The following is a 19,612-nucleotide window of genomic DNA, read 5'->3' on the forward strand; positions in this document are numbered from 1 at the left end:
TAAGTGCTGTCAAATGCAACTGTCCCTGTTTGTTTAAGGGAAGCCATTCCGGGCTCTTTTCCTTAAGGGAATAGTTACCTTTGGTCAATATGGCTTTAAAAATAGCAGTCATTAGCTGTTAATTAAGATCCCAAATCAAACGAGGCTCGAGGTGTTCTATTTACAAGTCAGATAGTCTTGAGGTCTCATCGAACATCTTTGCCACAATGTAAGTTATAGCACAAGATTTCAATCATTCCACCAAGAAGGTGTAAAATGCACAATGGGTACAAAGGCTTACATCCCTAGTTAACTCACTTTATACAACCAGTTTTTTGGAAAACCAAAAGCAACATCTTCTAAACAAAGTTGTCCTCATGTTGATGATACCTATTCAGTACCATAAAATAGGATAAGTAGTGATAATCAAAATGTAATGTGGGGTGGAGCAGATTAATATAAAGTTTATATATATAAACAGGGTTGAAGGCGAGTGGAACCACATAGAAAAACAGTGTGCAGTACGGCTGATGATTCTAAACAACAACATTTATTTCTAGAGCACATTTTCAAACAATCAATGTAGCTCAAAATGCTTTACAAGATGTCAAAGAGAAAGGTATAACAAAAGAAAAAAAGCAGAGAGAAATTAGACACACTTTAACTGTTCTGTTAGAAATGGAGAGTGTGCTGAACAGACTTTAATGGGAATGAAATATTTTTTAGAAAATTCTCAAATTATAGTTTACAGTTTATCAATAATTTGTCAGAACTTAAATCTTAAGAGCATCATAGTTATTGCATAAAATGCATATATTATAATCACATCCAATAAGGTGGTTGCAAACTGATGAAGCATAGATCTACAAAATGGATAACGTTAAGTGCAATGTTTCTTGCTCATTTTGTTAAGAGAGGAGGATGAATTTTTGATATTACTCTGGGGAAAATTACTTTAGCAAGAATACCACAGATTTGTGGAACTGATTAGAAGATTAAGTGGAATGGAGGGCAACTATGCAGAAGGTGTTGTTATTTTATACTTTATTTTGTTCTGATAGCAAAATGTTCCTAAAACTGGAAATGGGCCATGTATTTTTAGTTTGTCAAGACTCACTGAGGTGGTTTTTATAGTTAATTTGGATTTGCTGTATTGTACCTTCTCTTGAGAAATACCTATACACTTTGCACTATATGTGTGAAATTGCCTGAATGAACAGGGAATAGACTTTTTTCTAGTATTGCCTTTTTGGGGATGGGCATTTATTGGTTCACCTATATATAGTTAGAGAAGAGAGTGGTATTTTTTGAGCTCTACTATAAATTACTGAATCAATTTATTTAGGAAGCATGGATGTAACCGCTACTATAATACTAATATTCTTTTATGCTATACCACTGGAAAATATTTATATTCCTTCATTTCCATTGTGCCTATTTAGGACTGCGTAAAGAATATTATGAAATATGGCAATGGGTTATCTCTAGCAAAATAAATCAAACACACTGTTGCTTGCAAAAAGAATAATCTTTTGACTGTAAGGTCTTTGTCAGATTACTTTATTATGCAGGGGAATTTGAACCTCATTTTTTAGATAAATTTATTCTATCAGCTTTTTCTAAGGATGCAAAGAATAAAAATCATTATGCTCCCTTGACTAGTGATCCTAAAATTGTAAATGTCACACATTAGCTGACCGAGAAGTATTGTATTCTGTTTTAGAAGGCCAATGATTCAAATGGAACTTGATCTTTTCTACATAGATGTGAGTGATATGAAATACTTTTGGAAGAATAGGTCACATAAGCACTGCCTTATATGATAATGAGTTGATCACGGGCCATTTGCCTTGATCTTCTACTGATAAGCCTCAGGTAAATTTATTCAAAAAACAAATAAATAAAGATTATTCAAATATAAAAGTCAGCAGGCTTTTATCAGAAAAGCTTACCAAACGTATGCTTTGAAGGAGGTCATTTTTGCCCAATATGAATTACCCTGCCCTTTTCTATAGTTGCTCATTTTAGAAATATCAAAAGACAGAAAATGAATTCTGAGACAGAGAAAAAAAAATCTATTGACTTTCGGAGTCTGGAGAGGAACATTACACTGTAATAAATTGGTTCAGAAGGTAAAAAAGAAGAATAACCCATTAATAAAAACTACTGACTTAAGAACTGGAAGTGCTTAGCTATCAAGTACAATACATTTCCTCTGGAATGTATACAGTGCTGCACTGGAGGGGGCTGGACATCCATTAAAGCTTTACTGACCAGGCCAATAAATCAAATATCTTTTACATTGTATTCCTTCTTTTATAACAAAACACTATAAAAGGATAATGCCTGCCGATATGAGAAGTAGACTGGAACTGACCCAGCACATACTCCCTTCATATATGCTAATTCAGGCTGTCAAGTTAACTAATTCTAAATATTAGTGTGCAGCATTTCTACAGATAGATTTAACACAATAATTAAAGTCTCAGATCTCAAATGAGTAAATCTCCCTATTTTCATATAGTCTGCCAGACTACTGAAAACATTTATCCACCCTCAGTTTGGATAATCTCATTTACTGGGGTGTTTCTTTATATTGCAGAATTTTAACTTGCATTTGAAACTCAACAAGAAAAAAAAAATGAATGCGATCAACTTCTAAGTTCTTTTCATGTGCATGTGCTAGAACAAACATTTTGAAAAACAGAGGAAACAAAGGGGAAAGTTCTCTTGCCTTTGCTACATTGATTCCATGGAGATGTTAAATGAAAGCTGCTCAGCTCAAATGTAATGCAGCAGTGGTCCCTGGTGTTATTATACATGTGTGTCTAATTGTGTTTGCCCCTACCATTTTCCATATGCTCTGCCTCACCAACACTGCCATCCGGCGTAGTCCTCTCATAGTTGTCCTCTGGGAGTGGAAGGGCACCCAATCTGGGACCTGACGAGCTCTTACTGCTGGGCGTCTCTGATTCTTCCAATCCACTATCATAGCAACTCTGCAATGATCCCTGATGGGGGTCCTGAGGCTGGCTCACCACAGAAAACGTCACTCTGCGAAATGGCTACAAGAGAAAAGATTCTGAAGGTCACTTTTAGGGCCGATGAGGCGGCAATTACAAATTACTACAATTTTTTTGTGAGTGCATTTTAGGAGCTGTTGATTCTAGCATGGGGTTACAACGGCTAGAAAACATGAAACATAATTTTTCATTCACTTTATCATTCTTCTTTTAAAACTTATTTTTAAGAAACACATTCTAATCCCTTATGTTTAACTGGAGAGAAAAAAATAAAAATAAACTGTGCATGGAGTGCTACTGCAAAAGAATTTCCAAGGAAGGTGACTCATTGGTAAACATATCACTTTATTAAAGCCATTCACTTATGTTCTACATTTTAATAGCAGACATTAAGAAACCATACAAAAATAAGCACTTTTTTATTCCTCAGGATAAAACTGTTCTTTAAGAGATAATGATAATCATTACATTTGTAACTGCACAGAAGAGTTTTATTAACTTGCATTTTATGCAGGATGCCTACACCTACCATAATTCTACTGGTCTTAATGAAAACTATTATAATCAAACACAAAAAGATGAAGAAATATAACTTATTTTTTGAGGGGAATGGCAATTTATTTAAAATAAAAAATGTTATTCTTTAATCTGTGTAATCATAGCGCTCACAGCCGCTCCTCCTTTAAAAAAGCCTCAAAAGAAATAAGAAAACACAGCACACTGAGGAGAAACACATTCACTTTGCTGAAGGGCACCTGCTCTGCTTTGAATAGGCAAACACTTTGCAAACAGAAAATATATATGGTACACATGCTGCTGATGCCAAAAATATCTTTTCCATGTGTACATTTTTGGATAACTACATTAATCAATTTGCTTTAGCAAAGCAGGGCCCTGCAGTTGTGACACCTTTACAAACAAACCTCTTTTTTGTCCTTCTAATGGTATTTTTAAAACTCTGGGAAAATAAAATAAGAATTTGATACACGGCTAGCTGCCTCTGCTGCTCATAAATCTCACAGCATTTCGATAACATGTCCTGACACCACAATGTTAAAGAAAGACAAGATAAAGAAAACATTTATTAATGCAGATCACTAGTCATCCTGCTTATCTCCGAAAGCCATTTAATATCCAGTGGATGATTAAGTTTGCAAAGATTTCAAATGTAAGGTGAATTGCATCACCTCACACTAAGAGGCTGTGAATTTGGAAAGCTTTACAGGAGGTTCAGTGAAACCTGGTGCAAGTCTCTGCCTCCTTTATTGGAGCTGTGACCTTTAAGTGCTATAAATAGGCTTCCACGCAGCTTTGTGCTTCCAGGTCAAGGTGGAAAGCTTGGTAGGGTCAGGAAATTGTGAATTTGCCCTCAATAATCATTAAAGTACTATATCTGTCTATACCAGATTAGCTCCCTTGCAATTACATGTTGTACTATGAGGTGTTGATTAAACATGCAGAGATCCTGCTGAAATGTCTGCTTTTGTTGCAGTGGTAAAGCCACCCTGGCTGAAAACATCCCCAGATTAAGACAGCAGTCCATGACAAAGGTCCAACCTTTGCACTTGCCATTTTGACACTGCCAATTAATCTAACCAGAAATCTTTAGAGATATGGGTGAAAGACGCAGGAAGAACATGCAAACTCCACAAATGCAACAACCAAGCACAGGATTCAAGCCCAGGGCACAGGATCAGTGAAGCAACACTAACCACTGAACTATCAAGCTGCCCTAAAGTGAATTCATTTTCCTCCTATTTTGAATAACACCAGGCATGATGTTCCCATTATATGCAGTATTAGAAACACTTTAGCTTATCAGTTACTATACTCCACCGATGAGTTGACATCAAACAAAACACATGCAGAAGACACAGTAGACCCTTAGTCACCAGATTAAATAATCAATTATATAGGAAAAATGTGACCCTGGAATAGGATAACTGGGATTGAAAATGGATTACTGAATTGATGACCTGGCAAGTCAATGATAGAGCACACAAGAATTATTTTAAGCTGGGGTACTTTTTGCTCCAAGCTAACATGCATTAATCAGTAAATCAAATATGGTGTCTAATGGTTGAACAAGGCTCGTCTCTTCTGGGGTCTGATGCAAAGGGTACATTGAAAAAGGTATTGAGAGATACAGAGCAGCCTGATTAGTATCTACTTCCACCCCTCAGCTAAGAAGATCTAGACAACTCGGATAAGTTGTGAATGCCTCCCAATCCCAGCCTCCTCACCTGCTTCTTCTGGGTTGTCTACTATGTAAATATCACCCAATTAGCAGATACAGTACTTTCAAATATCAGCCAACCCAGAAATTAGACACATTTCTGCCAGTCCAGCCTGTGCTAAATCATCTAAAAGGGAAAATCTCTTGCACTGACAGGATTGAACAGGATAGACCATGGCACCTCAAACATTCTTAACAGTTTTGATAAGATTGTTTTTCAGCTTGTAATAGATGGAACTTTGCAAGTTACTCTGAACCAGTGTTGCACATCTTTGAAATGAAGGCCAGTCTTAAGATAAAGTGCTTCATCTTGGTTGGCACCCTGGTTAGCACTCTTCTGTGACAGACTGGGTTCGAACTGTGGCCTGCTCAGCATCTTTTAGGAGTTCATACATTCTCCCAAAATTTACATGTGTTTTCTTCAGGCGATCTAATTGTATCTCCATATCACAGATGTGTGTTTATACTCGAAATAAGCTCTGGAATGAGTGTTAAGTGTGTTCCCATAATGGGCAGGCAATCCATTTAATGGAAATGACCCAGAATATCCCTGAGGAGAACTAAATGAAGAGGGCTAAGAATATGGATCTTGAACCTTACTTTGAGTTCTTATCTGATAGGATGTGATCTCATTCTGTATTATAAAAACAGTTGCCCCTTTTTGTAATACAGTCACTGGTGTTTAGAACTGCTATATTGATTGATATTGGTCCAGATTTCCAGTGGGAGTTAACTTTTACAGAGGAGCTGAGTTTAAACAGTGAAAACATGTCTTTGATGGACCAGGTCTGGCCGGTAGTCCGTATGTTATGAATGCACACTTACTGCAAACTGAAAGGATTTCTGCTGGTGTGCACTTGTGATGACTGATTGATTTTCTATTTACACTGTACTGTCCCTGTTTATAACGGGATGAAGTATAAGCCATCATGACATTTTGTTTCAGAATCATTGGCTATGAAACATATAGTTAATATGACACAGGTTGGATTATTTTCTGTTAAATATTTTGCAATGTGTTCCCAGTACAACGATCAAGTTTAGGAGCATAGTTAGGTAGAAACCAATTTCTAAAATTTATTTATTGGTAAAGTGTTCAGTGACATATATTAAAATGGTTATTTTAGAATGAACAAATCAGTCAGCTGGAGGGCAATCATCAAAAAACAGAAAATGACTGAAGCAGTAGACAGGATTTTTAATGGAACTAAAACACATTTCTTTGTTATGTATGCAGTGCATGAGGTCATAAATCCATTAAATAAGTATTGAAGGTATTGAGAAAGCGAAGTATTGGATTGACATTTATATACTCCTTTCAGCACCATAGTCTGCCGGCCCAAACCCTGGAGGGACTGCGTTCATGATGAGATTTTTATTGGAGCCATGTTATAAACATTGTAAGGAGGAGAATTGTACTCCCTAGCTTGGGGAAGTCTTCAGGCCTCAAGTATTTTTCACCCTAGGCCGTCAGTGATTAAAAAAAAATACCACTTGCTATGACTGGCAGATGGAACCTTAATAACTTGCTTTCAGCTCTTCCGGATAAGGGAGAAAAATCTTAATTCTGTCTATGCCTTGCATATCTATAGGCACACCAGGGTCATAGTATGCAGAAAAGCTTGGTAAAAAAAAATGATGCAGAAATAGAAAAGAGCAGGATCTGCCCTTTCCACAGTACATAATGAGATTAAAAACTGCATAGGATAATGCCCATGCAGCTCCACTGAATAGGGAGAAAGTTTTTTGTCAATCTGGATTAGAGGAAGAGGTCAGAACATAACTGTTTTAAATGAATATCTGTGTGGTTTAATAATAATAATGTAAAGTTAGTTTGCTGGGCAGTAATGCTGAATCATCACATATTATAATAATGTCATATTTTTCAGAAGCTAATTTAATTCCAGTACTGTAGCTAAATTAAAGCACAGTTCAGACTTTTATTTTCTTTCTATTTGTAACTGATGCAGATGTCACGATTCTCAGATGTAGAGTACTTCAGAAGCTTTGAAGAGGTTGGAAATACAATATCAGCCTAAATTGGCAGCCACTGAGTAGTCTATATTTACTTAACAACAGATATGTAAGAAGTAAATATACATAACATAAACCCCGCAAACCCAAACAAACACTTTCAGTAGATTAAATAATAAATGAGTATTGTAAACTGTTGAACAAATTGTATCACTCTATGGACATTTTCACAAAACATTGTATTTCTTTCTTCTTCTTCTCTCTGCTGCTCCCTTTAGGGGTTGCCACAGCGGATCATCTTTTTCCATATCTTCCTGTCCTCTTCATCTTGCTCTCTTACACCCATCACCTGCATCTCCTATGTCACCATATTTCTTTAAATAAATTTAAATAGTAAAAAGAGAAATGCACAAACACAAAACACTAGGGCGTCATAGCCACTCAGTAGTTAGTGCTGCTGCTTCACAGTTCCAGAATCTTGTGCACACTCCGTATCAGACCTAGACCCATTCTCCCCAAGTCATTTTCACGGAGTCTTCTGTATTGCTGTCAAACCCAAAAATATGCACAGGGTTATTTGATGGCTCTAAATGAGCCCCATATGAGTGAACACAGGTCTGTGTGCAAGTGGGTCCTGTGACAGACTGGCACCAAAAATTTTGGCTTTTTTTTTTTCTTTTTTTAAGCTTTGTTTCTGATGCTGTCATGATAGGGTTTGGTCTCTATGACTATCGGCCAGGACACCTGACTTGGATTATGTTTGTGTTTATATTAGTCAACATTATGTTGATAAAGCTTGAACAGACGGAAGTATAAATCTGAATATGCTGTGCTGGACTAGAATCCTATATGGTGGGTGTTAGTCCTACTACAAGGATAATCTTTAGTCCCCTGAGTCAATAATGAGTTTAGAAAATTGATGTTTGGACATGCTTTCTTGTAAATTAGTAATTACAAGTTAATGTCAAATGTATTATGATTCTATATTAATTAAGGAACATTAATATAAAATCATAATACATTTGACATTAACTTGTAATTTGGACAGTTGGGAGACAAAGTCAGAGAGGCGAGATTGCATTGGTATGGACATGTGTAGAGGAGAGATGCTGAGTATATTGGGAGAAGGATGCTAAGGATAGAGCTGCCAGGGAAGAGCAAAAGAGGAAGGCCTAAGAGAAAGTTTATGGATATGGTGAGAGAAGACATGCAGGAGATGGGTGTAACAGAGCAAGATGCAGAGGACAAGAAGATATGGAACAAGATGATCTGCTATTGCAACCCCTAAAGGGAGCGGCTGAAAGAAGAAGAAGATTAATTAAGAATCATTGACATACAGCTCACAGGCATGTAGTCTATTTTGTTGTTATTTTATTGTTTACTTTGCATTGCTTTGTATTGTGTTCTTAATGGTGGCACTTTGTCATGGTGGTATAGGTGGTAGATGTGTAATAAGCCAAGAGAAATTACTTTATATTTTCTGAGTTAGTGTTCTTCATGTTTTATTGGCCTATGGGAAAGACTCTTCACTTTATATTTAAAGAATATCTATTTGGATTTTTTCATTAATGTTGTTGATTTTGTTAATAAACATTTCTGATATTTTGACATTTTTGACCAATCCAATGCTTAAGACTTCTTTGCCATTTAGGCAACAACAACTGTTGTGTGCTGGTCTCTACATAAACTGGTATCCACATATAATAATTTAATACATTAATCCAATAGCAATAAATGTCACATGAATGAATTTAATAATAAGCCTTCACTTGTATACAGTAGATGACACAGCTGAGTAAAGGAGACCAGGTGACTTGCTTTAAAATTATAAAGACAGTTTGCTACTTTTCAGCTCTAGGATTAACACTAAATTTGCCTCCCTCTTATACAATTAATTAAATCTTAGTAACCAATTCATGTGGTATGAGGCAAGAATTTTGTTCTGATCTCGTCAAAACAATCAGATGACAAATCAAGAAACCGAAGATGACATTACAACATCATCTTAGCAAGAACATGTCATAGCTATTCAACAAATTGCATCTCAATTCTAGCCCCAAATGTCACTTTGTGATTTGCATCATCCATCCCATTCACATGTACAACTGTAGAGAGCTAGAAGACCTAACATGGCATGCCAAATTTAATTGTACTCGAAAGTCAGTCACTCATGTGGAGTCATCACGAAACATAATGAAAACAATCCTCATTACCTGCGGCATACACACAGTAAACAAGACATATGCAAGTGCAGTAAAAACGGCCCTTTGAATTTCAGTCTAACAGAAGATCTTGCTTGTTACAAACTGAACATAAAAAAAAATTACACTGCCTAAAACCGTTCCCCCACCCATTAAAGAACTACTGATGACTCTATGTTTGCTAAAACTTTCAGAAAAGGTCATCCAGCCATTAATCCAACCTCCTTTCTTAATATGGGACTGAAGATAATAATTTGGCAGTGATGTACTGAAATCACTGGTCTGCTGCAAAGTAATCCCATTAGTCTTTACAAAAGTTCTGAGTCATAACTACTCAAAGGAGGCTTAGGACAGAAGTGTCAAATTGTAGACAAAGAAAAAAAATCACATTTATTTATGACAACTCAGTACATTAGTGTCAGGGACGGACTGGGGCTCTTGGCCTTTCTTTTGGATGTCATTTTCTGCTAGACCCTCCTGTCTGTGGCTGTTGCTAAGCAAACCCTGTTATGCAGCAGTCACATGGAGGGAGGCAGGGGAATACAACTGAAGAGCTCAGTGAAGGCCTTCACAATAAAATTGTGCATTTTGCCTTTGCGAAAGTCTCTGCCAAGCTCTTCTTGTGTTTACTGCTTAGTGTTTCTGACCTTTTGCCTGCTTTTGGATTCTTCTTTAGTCTGGTGTTTTAGATACATTTGCAAGTGCTTGTTGTTTTTTTGCCATTTGACACAATCCTTGTTTTGGATTATTGACTGTGATAAATATTACACACTTTTTTGCCTAAATTGGAATAGATTTATAGTTGTCTTTGTTTGATCAGATCTGCGAAACTGTTATAGTTTTCCCTGCAATAGTTATTGTTTGTGTTTTTCTTCATAATTTCATCACATTATTTACCATTTTCACACTAGATTTTTGTTCATGTTGTGGTGTTTTATTCACAGTTGCAGCCATCTTGTTTACCTTTACTGTACCAGTCATGTATTCATCATAGGCATTTTGTATAACATCAGTCTCCTAAAGGTATAAAAGATGGTGACAGACAACATTCATTTATGGATTACAACAAAAACAAAACTTCCTATTTTAGTCTTGTTGGGATTTCATAAAAAGGTGGGCCTAATGTTATTTATGTTACTGTTAAATATTTAAGTCCAACAAAACTGCATTACCATTTTATTTATTTCTTTTTTTTGCTATACTAGTTTGAATATGTTTTGCTAATAGTAATTTAACTTACAAATTGCAAAAATACACAGATTGCCTGTCTTTTGATGATATGTGCTGTACAACATACCAGCCTATCGCAAGGAACAAATACCCAAATAATACCTACTATAATTTTGACCAATATAATTATAGGAGAGCAAAAAGGATTACCTTTTTTTGCCATTCCTTGTAATCTGTGTATACATACAGTAAATGATGTGTTTCCAGTCTTTGAATCTATGAGTGAATCTGTCTTCAATTAGGTTATCACAAAAATTCTCACTCACATCACTCGATATCCTGTATTTTAGCTATGTGCTGTATCAAACAGCTGCAAAATTGTGTGCTACCTGCAGTAACAGAAGTTGGAAACTTCAGTACCAATCGAGTTTTTGGCTCGAAAATATCAGACAAATTTCTGACCTGGCCAATCCTTCAACATTTGGCAGAAGAATGGCTGTAGATTTTTCAACACACTACACAATAGTCTTGGTAGAAAATCTATCATTAAAGTTAACCCAGGTAGCAGTGGGGTTTTCACTTGCCATTGGTGCATCACAAAAATTTTCAGGGACAACATTAGACTCTGTCATAATTTGCAATTCTGGTTGTTATCCTTTTATTTATTAAATTTAAAAAGGTTTTTTGTCAAAACATCATTCAGGTATATCTTGCCCCATTCGTGTTTGCCTCTAATGAGACCTACACCAACTAATAAATTCAGTAAATTGCTAGCTAATAGCCTCCTGTTGATGTTAGATCTTCTGTGTGGCTGTGACTGGTAAAGTTTAAGGTCAGTCTTTCATTCTAAACTATTTTACGTTGACATATGCTGTAAAATCTCTATCCACAAATATACACTTTCCAAATGTTTTAAGAGTTAAATTAACTTTTATAATGGTAAAGTTACAGTGATGATTTTACTAAGTTTATAATATTTTAATCATAGGAGATGTGTATTAAAATGCAGGTATGCAGTATAAGCTATTTTTCATTTGCCCCAAAAAAACAGGTAAAGTGGGTAGGCATGGGCTTACCCAGGCCTTACACTGGTGCTGTGCTCTTGTCGGTTCTGCTATGATTTGTGTTTCTGGCTCAGTCTCAGTTATTTTGTTGTAATTTCTCTTTTTGGTAACAACTGCTGCCTGTCTCTCTCACTACTATTTTTTTTAGCCCTTCCACTCTTTATTTCTTAATCTAAATAAATAAGTTAAATTGTCTTTTGGACAAACTTTTTCTCAGTGTAGGTACAACATATATTAACAAAGATGCACACTGTTTAACATGCTTTACAGACTTCCGTGACAGTGCCAGTTAGCAGTTTACTCTTTTCAGCAGAAGGGTCAGAGCTGGGGGGGCTACACTACACATGGTCTCACTTTTGTGAGCAGGTCGACACATTCTTAACAATCAGAGGTCAAGTTGGGGCTTATTTTAGAACCATTTCTACAATATCCTAAGCAACACAGACTCTAGTACCTTGAAGTATCAATGAATCTATAATCGATCTGTTCTGAATCAAAAAGATAAAAAGAAGTGATCTGTAAAGGACCAGGAGATGGAGGCAGCAAATAACAAAGCAAGGATCAGAAAAAGCTTAAAAAAGTGAAAATGAGCTAAAGCAACTAGCCAGGAAGGTAAGTAAACTCAAAAGCAAAGTAAAAACTTAAAAAGTGTTTTGGATTTTTAGTCTTTTAGAATCATTTAAGAAATATCCAGAATCTTGAACACCAGGAAGGGCAAAAAGGTAATGAAGTGCAACTTCCTGGTGCCACATCCTTGCTGCCAATAAAAGAGCAAGTGCTTCAAAATGGAGGCTATTGTGGTAAAAAGGGGGTTAAAAATAGTAATGAATAATAGAATTGATTTCAAATCACAAAATAAATAATAAAAATGTATTTCAACACTGCCAAAAGTAATCCTTCTTAAAAAAATCATTACACTATCAACCTTTAGTGAAGTACCTTTTAAAAGAATATTTTCCATACTGTATAAATTGTTTAACAATCCATTTTCCTAACCCAGGATTGAACTCATAGCACAACCAAGCTTTGAATGGGAATCCAGTCTATCACTGTGCATACTTAAGTGCACACCTTCCCACACTACATGATACATAACCTAAAATGATACTTATTTTTGTGATGTGGATTAAAATCAAAATACATACAGAATTATTTTATATATTGAGTATAAATGAGAGAAAGAGGTTTATATGAATACATTAATTTATCCCTGTAATCTTGGGTGTTATGTCCAGGATCCTTGCTTGATCTTTTTCTGTCTCTAGGACACTATTTCAGCACTTTTAACAAAAAAACTATGATTTCTCAGCAGATGGTAGAATTCTAGAAATAGGCCCAATCATTTTGTTATCACTACTTTTAACTCATGATATGAATGTTAATTAGTCACACAGTAAGCCAGTTCCTTTTTAGTTCATCTCATAGTATCAAGCCAGATCCTTTTTTATTGAGTCCAATGGAATGTCTATGAGGTTTGTTACCAGTTTAGATATTCTGGATTACCCACAAAGGATAAATTTGTTTTTTTACAATCAACAAGACTGTTCAGTATAAACATGCAATACATACTCTGTACCACTTAATCCAGTTCAGGGTAATGGGGCGTTGGAGTCTATTGTGACAAAAGCAAAGAAAAAACAAGGTACCAGTGGGCCCACTCTTACACACACACCCTCCCACAATCACTTACATACCAGTTTACAGTCGCCAATAAACCTCAGCAGCATGTCTTTTGGAATGTGGGAAGAAAACAGGAGTAAACCGAAAAAACTCCATGTACAGAACAGATCATTTCCATATGGACAATGACCAGGCACAGAGTAGGTTGTATCTGTGAAGAAGTCGCACTAACCACTGGATAAAACAAATGTGATTAATATTAAAGCACATTAACACCAAAAGCTTTGATCACGAAAATGTGTGCATACACATGATGAATATGAAAGTGCAAATATATATTTTTATATTGTATTCATTTTTGCTTTGTTTTTAATTGTGTATCTTGCAACATATACCTTTTTTGTAGTAAGTTGATAATAATACTGGGGTAATAAAAGTAACCTCTTGTTCTCAGCACATCAGTTAATCTGTAATTTATGCTAATATGAATTACTACACATAATTTCTGCTGCGTACATTTCTATAAATGCCTGTTTGTTCCTAATTCAGTGTACTTTTCCAAAGCAAAATTCCACTTATAAGTCTGGTGCACTTTGTACAGAAGCATTGTTATCATTCATCAAATACTTTAAAAATAAACCATATGACTGAACTAGTAACCTCTGTTGTGTAGGTCCCTACTAAGCTATTCATATGTGACTAGTAAAAAACAATAATGCTCTTCCTATCATAGATAACACGCATATCGGCTGTCACTTCGCATGTCACTTGGACACTTGCTTGGATAAGACCGTGTAGAGTGTATATCATCTGAATACAGAAAGAGAGACTGGTTCCTTACTTTACCCAAGAAATGCTGACCTCCTTTTTTTTCTACATTTCTCAAGTCCATGATGCATTTGGACCTTGGTATTTGATGTATATTTGTAGCTTACCTTTGTGCATTTATAACCTAATGTATTGGAAAAAAAGCTTAGAGCTGTGATCAATATATATTGTTATTTAACAACATGACTTGTAGAACTTAAAACTGTTTTCAGTTTGGTTGCATGTACTTTATCGCCTGAATGAGAAGAAAGAACATTGCCTTCTGAGTGTCTAAAAGAGTCAAGTTTGGACTTATTGTTAAAAAAGGAGACAGTGCTTCACCTTCAAGTGGAATACAGCAAAAAGTGGAAAAATTAATTCTTGAAGATGGTGTAATAAGTGTGTTTCCTTAGAACACTTTATTTTGTCTGGTCCAATAAAGCATTGTATTCTTTACTAAGCGACATCTTTGTAAACCAAATAGGCCTAGCCAATTATTATGGATCTCTCTGGCCATGAATTCTGTACATTGCTTTGGATGACTTGGATGATTTTTGTTGTTACCTAACATTAAATACACTCGTCTGTTTAGTACCTTTGAGCTTTTTTTCAGCACAGCCTCAATAATTCATTTTTCTTCACAAAAGAAAAGCAATCAACTGTCAAAGAAGCAGAGAACACTACAAATAAAGTAATGCTACAGATTTATCAAATAAAAGCAACATAGAAAAAAGTATCCTTCTTGTCAAGCTGTGCAAATGCTTTGGACAAAAGCAGCAAAGTTTACGGCATCTGCTTTTGCAAAGAAGATACAAAAAGACAAAAGAAAAAAAGACGCTGCAGCTCTCATCGTTCATGAAGTAATAGAGTATAGGAAATTAAAATGGTAATGTCTTTTAAAATCAATACAGTGAACTACCACATATTATACTAGTTTTCCACTTGGATGTTTTTGTGAAATAATAAAATAATTCACCTATTGCCTGTTCCATAGTTCATTCCCATCTGATATGACTTCTTTAATTTCACGTTAAAAGAGTTATTTTTTCCCGTACTAACACTGCTAAATTAGAAAACCAGAAACCAATGGAGCGTTTAATTTAATAGTTAATTCTCATAATTTACTAAGATGCCATATAACAGTATATTGCACACAGTATATTCTTTTTAGCTCTTCACTGAATATAGATCTTTTGTTTTTTTTTGTCTTTTAACATGTTTTCAGGTGGCTCAAGCTCAATTTTTAAAAAACAGTAACATAAAATTATGAGAAAATCAATGTATACAATTTGTTCAGGTTAAACACAGAATAAGGCGCAAATATGTTTGGGTGCTATAAGACTGGAGAAGACAAATGCAAAGCAATTGTTACAGTTTTTTAATGGGATGCCAAAACCTGTATTCGTTACAAGTCGACTTCTCAGCTGTTGAGCAGCCTTAAAACTAATGACAATTTATTAGCCAAAAACATCTGACTGTATTAAGGAAAGAGAGAAAAGGATGGGGTGGCACAGTGGCGCAGTGGTAGCGCTGCTGCCTCGCAGTTAGGAGACCTGGGTTTGCTTCCTGGGTCCTCCCTGCATGGAGTTTGCATGTTCTCCCTGTGTCTGCGTGGGTTTCCTCCGGGCGCTCCGGTTTCCTCCCACAGTCCAAAGACATGCAGGTCAGGTGGATTGGCGATTCTAAATTGGACCTAGTGTGTGCTTGGTGTGTGGGTGTGTTTGTGTGTGTCCTGCGGTGGGTTGGCACCCTGCCAGGGATTGGTTCCTGCCCTGTGTTGGCTGGGATTGGCTCCAGCAGACCCCCATGACCCTGTATTCGGATTCAGTGGGTTGGAAAATGGATGGAGAAAAGGATGGGGAATATGGCTGACATTAATACATTTTACAAATTCATTCCATTAAATATATGTCTAGTAGACTCATTTTTAATGCATTTAACATTTTTTGTCTATATTTAAGTCTAATTACACATCAAAAAGTTAAATAATATTTATGGTAGTGATGATATTTTTTCTAAGAAAGATCTTCACTACATTCATAAGCCTTTCAAAATCATTATTTTTAAAGAGTGTGTACCAAAATATTCCATTGATTTGCTCATTTTCTTAACTGTCTTAATCCAGTAATGTTCACCTGTTTTATCCGCAAAGGACACAGGACAGGAACCAATTAGCTTATTATCTTAATGCAGGAGGAAACGGGAAGTACTTAGAGAAAATCCATAAAGATATAGGCAGAATGTTCAAACTTTACATAGAGAGTAATCAGGCACAAATCTGAAGCCCAATCTCTGATGCTGTGAAGCAGAAGTAGGACCACTGTGCCATCTCCACAAAATTTTAAATTGGCAAAACATAAAGTAATACAAATTTAATAGTTAATCTCTCAGAAAGTTTATCCTGTTAAAAAAAAAAAAAATAAGTGTAGCTAGATAGATAGATAGATAGATAGATAGATAGATAGATAGATAGATAGATGTCATTCTTTCTGCTAAATGTGTGCAACTTGTTGGAGTCATCTATGAATTCATGTGATCCACTTTCAGATGTCCTAATCTCTTTACTGACCCTTCATAGTCATGACTGTTATCTAGAATGGTTCTCTTCTCACTCATGTTTCTAACTCTAAACAGAACCTATCATTGCCTCTATTCTATAATTTGCTTCAGGAAAGGAAAGTTTGGTACTAAAAGATGTTTCTTTTCTTATACTACTTTTTCCCATATTCATCTTCTAATTACTGTATACATTTCCAAGTGAAGACATTTGTACATAAATCTGTGGATTAGTAGTGTGATGAAACTGTATATTGATCCTGGTAATCAAGATTTCTTTGCCTGGATGCTTTACTCTCATGTATAGTATTAATGGCAATTCAAATACAGTATTCACTTTTTTCTTTCTATTTTATTTTACTCACAATTCTTTTATATATTTGCTCATAAATTACACTTTGTCCTTAACTTTATTTTTAAAACTGAGACAAAACTAAACACTTATTTTTCTCATCTTACACAGGGGTGGGCAAAGTCATTCCTGGAGGGCCGCAGTGCCTGCAGGTTTTTGTTCCAATTCAGTTGCTTAATAAGAAGCACTTACTGCTCAAGTAACACTTCTGCTCCATTTTCATTGCCTCGCTCATTAAGATTTTGAACCCATATTGCTCATTTGAGTCTTAAACAGCTGTATTCTTGGTTTTTAATTGCTCCTTATTAGCAATAAGATGCAAATGACAAAGGAAAGCAGCAGTTCTCCATTTAGCTTGTTACCATTTACACCTGTGTGTATTTATTGTGCACTATTAGGTTTAATTAAATACTTGGAAGAAAAGTGAAGAGAAAAAGGTGAAGGACTGAGAATTACTTCTCTGTTTTAGACTTCAAATTATTTGGATGATATCCTTAGAATGGAATAAAAATAATCTAGGATATGAGAATGACCTGACATGGGAGAGTTAAAGCACTAACACTAATTATTGGAAAGGATTGTTTTCTAATTGAGAAAATGGGTTGGATCAAAAACCTGCAGAAACTGCGGCCCTCCAGGGCTGACTTTGCCCACCCCTGATATAGTATATCAATATACATTCCTTTACAGCACTTGTGTTACTGTATACTATGCTAGGCAATGTAGCATGTAACAACTAGAAGGTTGAATAATTTACCTTATAAAATAAATGAGATGAAAATTTAAATACACATTCAAAAACCAAAGATGTGTCCTTGGCATTAGATCCTGGAAAATAGTGTGGGCATTTTATACTATAGTTACCTAGGTGGAATGAATTTCTTAAATGTGAATCCAATGAATGAATGGGTTTAAGGCAGACCCGATGACCTTAAATGAGATACCAAGGCAATTAGATTAACTAAATTAAAATGTTGTAATAGTGCTTTCTTTTTTAATAGCTGACGATAATAGTGGTGCTTAGTCAGCAGATGTATGAGCTGGCATTCCATTATTGAAATGAGCAACAATAGAGCGAGTTTGCCATAGTCGCACAATCAATATTCTAGTGTAGCTAAAGCGAGCAGTCATTCTAAGGGTAGCAAGCTACCAAAATTAGTGATGAAATGAGCAAAAATCAACTGGGTTGGCTTGCCAGCCAGCAATGTTCAGGACAACAGTAATGTGTTTAAAGTACAATACTTCTGATATAAAAATGTTTAATTTTTTATATTAATAATATATTAAATAATAAAATCTGATCTAACTCAGCCTAGCCTAGAAGGGCAACAATGAAAGAAGTACTTCATCAAAACATGTCATAGACAGATAATCCTTGACAGAGAAGGGACAGAGTCCCCTGAAGAGAGAGTGTGAAAGAGAGAAACAGAGAGTGAAATATTCACACAACAGTGGCCACAGATGGTTTTGAGATTGTTATGACTACTAAACAATGTATTTCATATTCTAATAAATGGGGCAACCAATTGGTACAGAAATATTTTCAGCTATCCCAAAATTCCTTGCTTCACAGGACAGGCTCTCATTTCCCATTACCCTTCATTCCTTCATTAAACTAATCAATCTTCAAAACTTTACAGCTGAGAATTAAATTTTTTTATTAAGAAAAGAATTACATTAGATATGTTTATATGTTAGATTAATAAAAAATTATTTTTCAGATTACCATAATGATGTTACAAAAAGTTACAGTTCATGGAAAAAAAAAGATTCCTTCACTATTTATAGGTATAATACAGATAAAGACGGCAATTTACCGATTCCGAGTTTAAACCATTTTTTGACTCACAGCATGCTCAATCATTTGGAAACACCAAAGCATCTGAAACAAAAAAGGCCAAATTAAAAATAGCTGAGCTGCAATAGTTTAATTGAAGCAAAGAAACACTGAAAAGAGATTGTTAAATAATAAGTTAGCCATAAATACTTAATGCTTCAATTTTTTAATTATTTATTTTAAAACATTTTTTCCTACAAAAGCCTTCTTTCTCATATGCTCATTTTTTATGAAATTTAAACAGTGGGGCTTGCTGGAAACCATTCATTCAGAATCTCCTTTCTGCAGACACCTCACTGAGAATTTGCAGCATAACATACAATGACACCAGGTGCATTAGCTGTCCAAATGTGAATACAATCAGTCAGCTCTGCCTGCAAAGATAAGAAACTGTACTTCAGTCACAGTGGAGTCATGTAAAGGGCGTCTGGGCTACCACCACCAATCTAATATGTGCCGCAAAAGTTCAAAGGTAAATCAGACTCGCCTGTCACTCAGTGGGCTCGTCTGATAACAAACCAAAACCCTGACAAACGGTGTGACAGAATTCTGGTGTGCATTACTGTTCATCTGAGACTTATCTTAAATTTCACAGGACTTTTGATCAGTGTGGAAATAGCCTGAGGAGAAGCTATTTCATTTTGACCTTTGCTCCTTTCACCCCATAAAAAAAAAACAAAACAATGCTGCTCTTAATAGGCTTCCTGTGTGAAGGATGGAGTTTTCCAGTCCTTAGGCATGTACAGGTATATATCTTGTTTCTGGTAACTTTTCTGTTTTATGTCTGTATTTA

The 19,612-nt window shown here is 35.5% G+C and overlaps 1 protein-coding gene across 6 annotated transcripts in view; it reads right to left on the minus strand.

Moving 5' to 3' along the window:
* The window catches only part of pcdh7b (protocadherin 7b), a 470,178-nt gene that overhangs the window by 235,221 nt on the left and 215,345 nt on the right, over positions 1 to 19,612 (minus strand). For 2 of the 6 annotated variants that reach the window (XM_051928250.1, XM_051928252.1), the window contains exon 2: positions 2,852 to 3,044. The exons of 1 other annotated variant lie outside the window; for it this stretch is intronic. In XM_051928250.1, coding sequence (XP_051784210.1) covers positions 2,852 to 3,044 — 193 coding nt within the window. Of the gene's footprint in view, positions 1 to 2,827; positions 3,045 to 19,612 lie in introns of all 6 variants that reach the window. 3 more of the 6 variants (XM_028801994.2, XM_028801995.2, XM_051928251.1) reach the window with 2 other exon arrangements.

This window comes from Erpetoichthys calabaricus, chromosome 5 (assembly GCF_900747795.2).
Source record: "Erpetoichthys calabaricus chromosome 5, fErpCal1.3, whole genome shotgun sequence".
Lineage (NCBI taxonomy): Eukaryota > Metazoa > Chordata > Cladistia > Polypteriformes > Polypteridae > Erpetoichthys > Erpetoichthys calabaricus.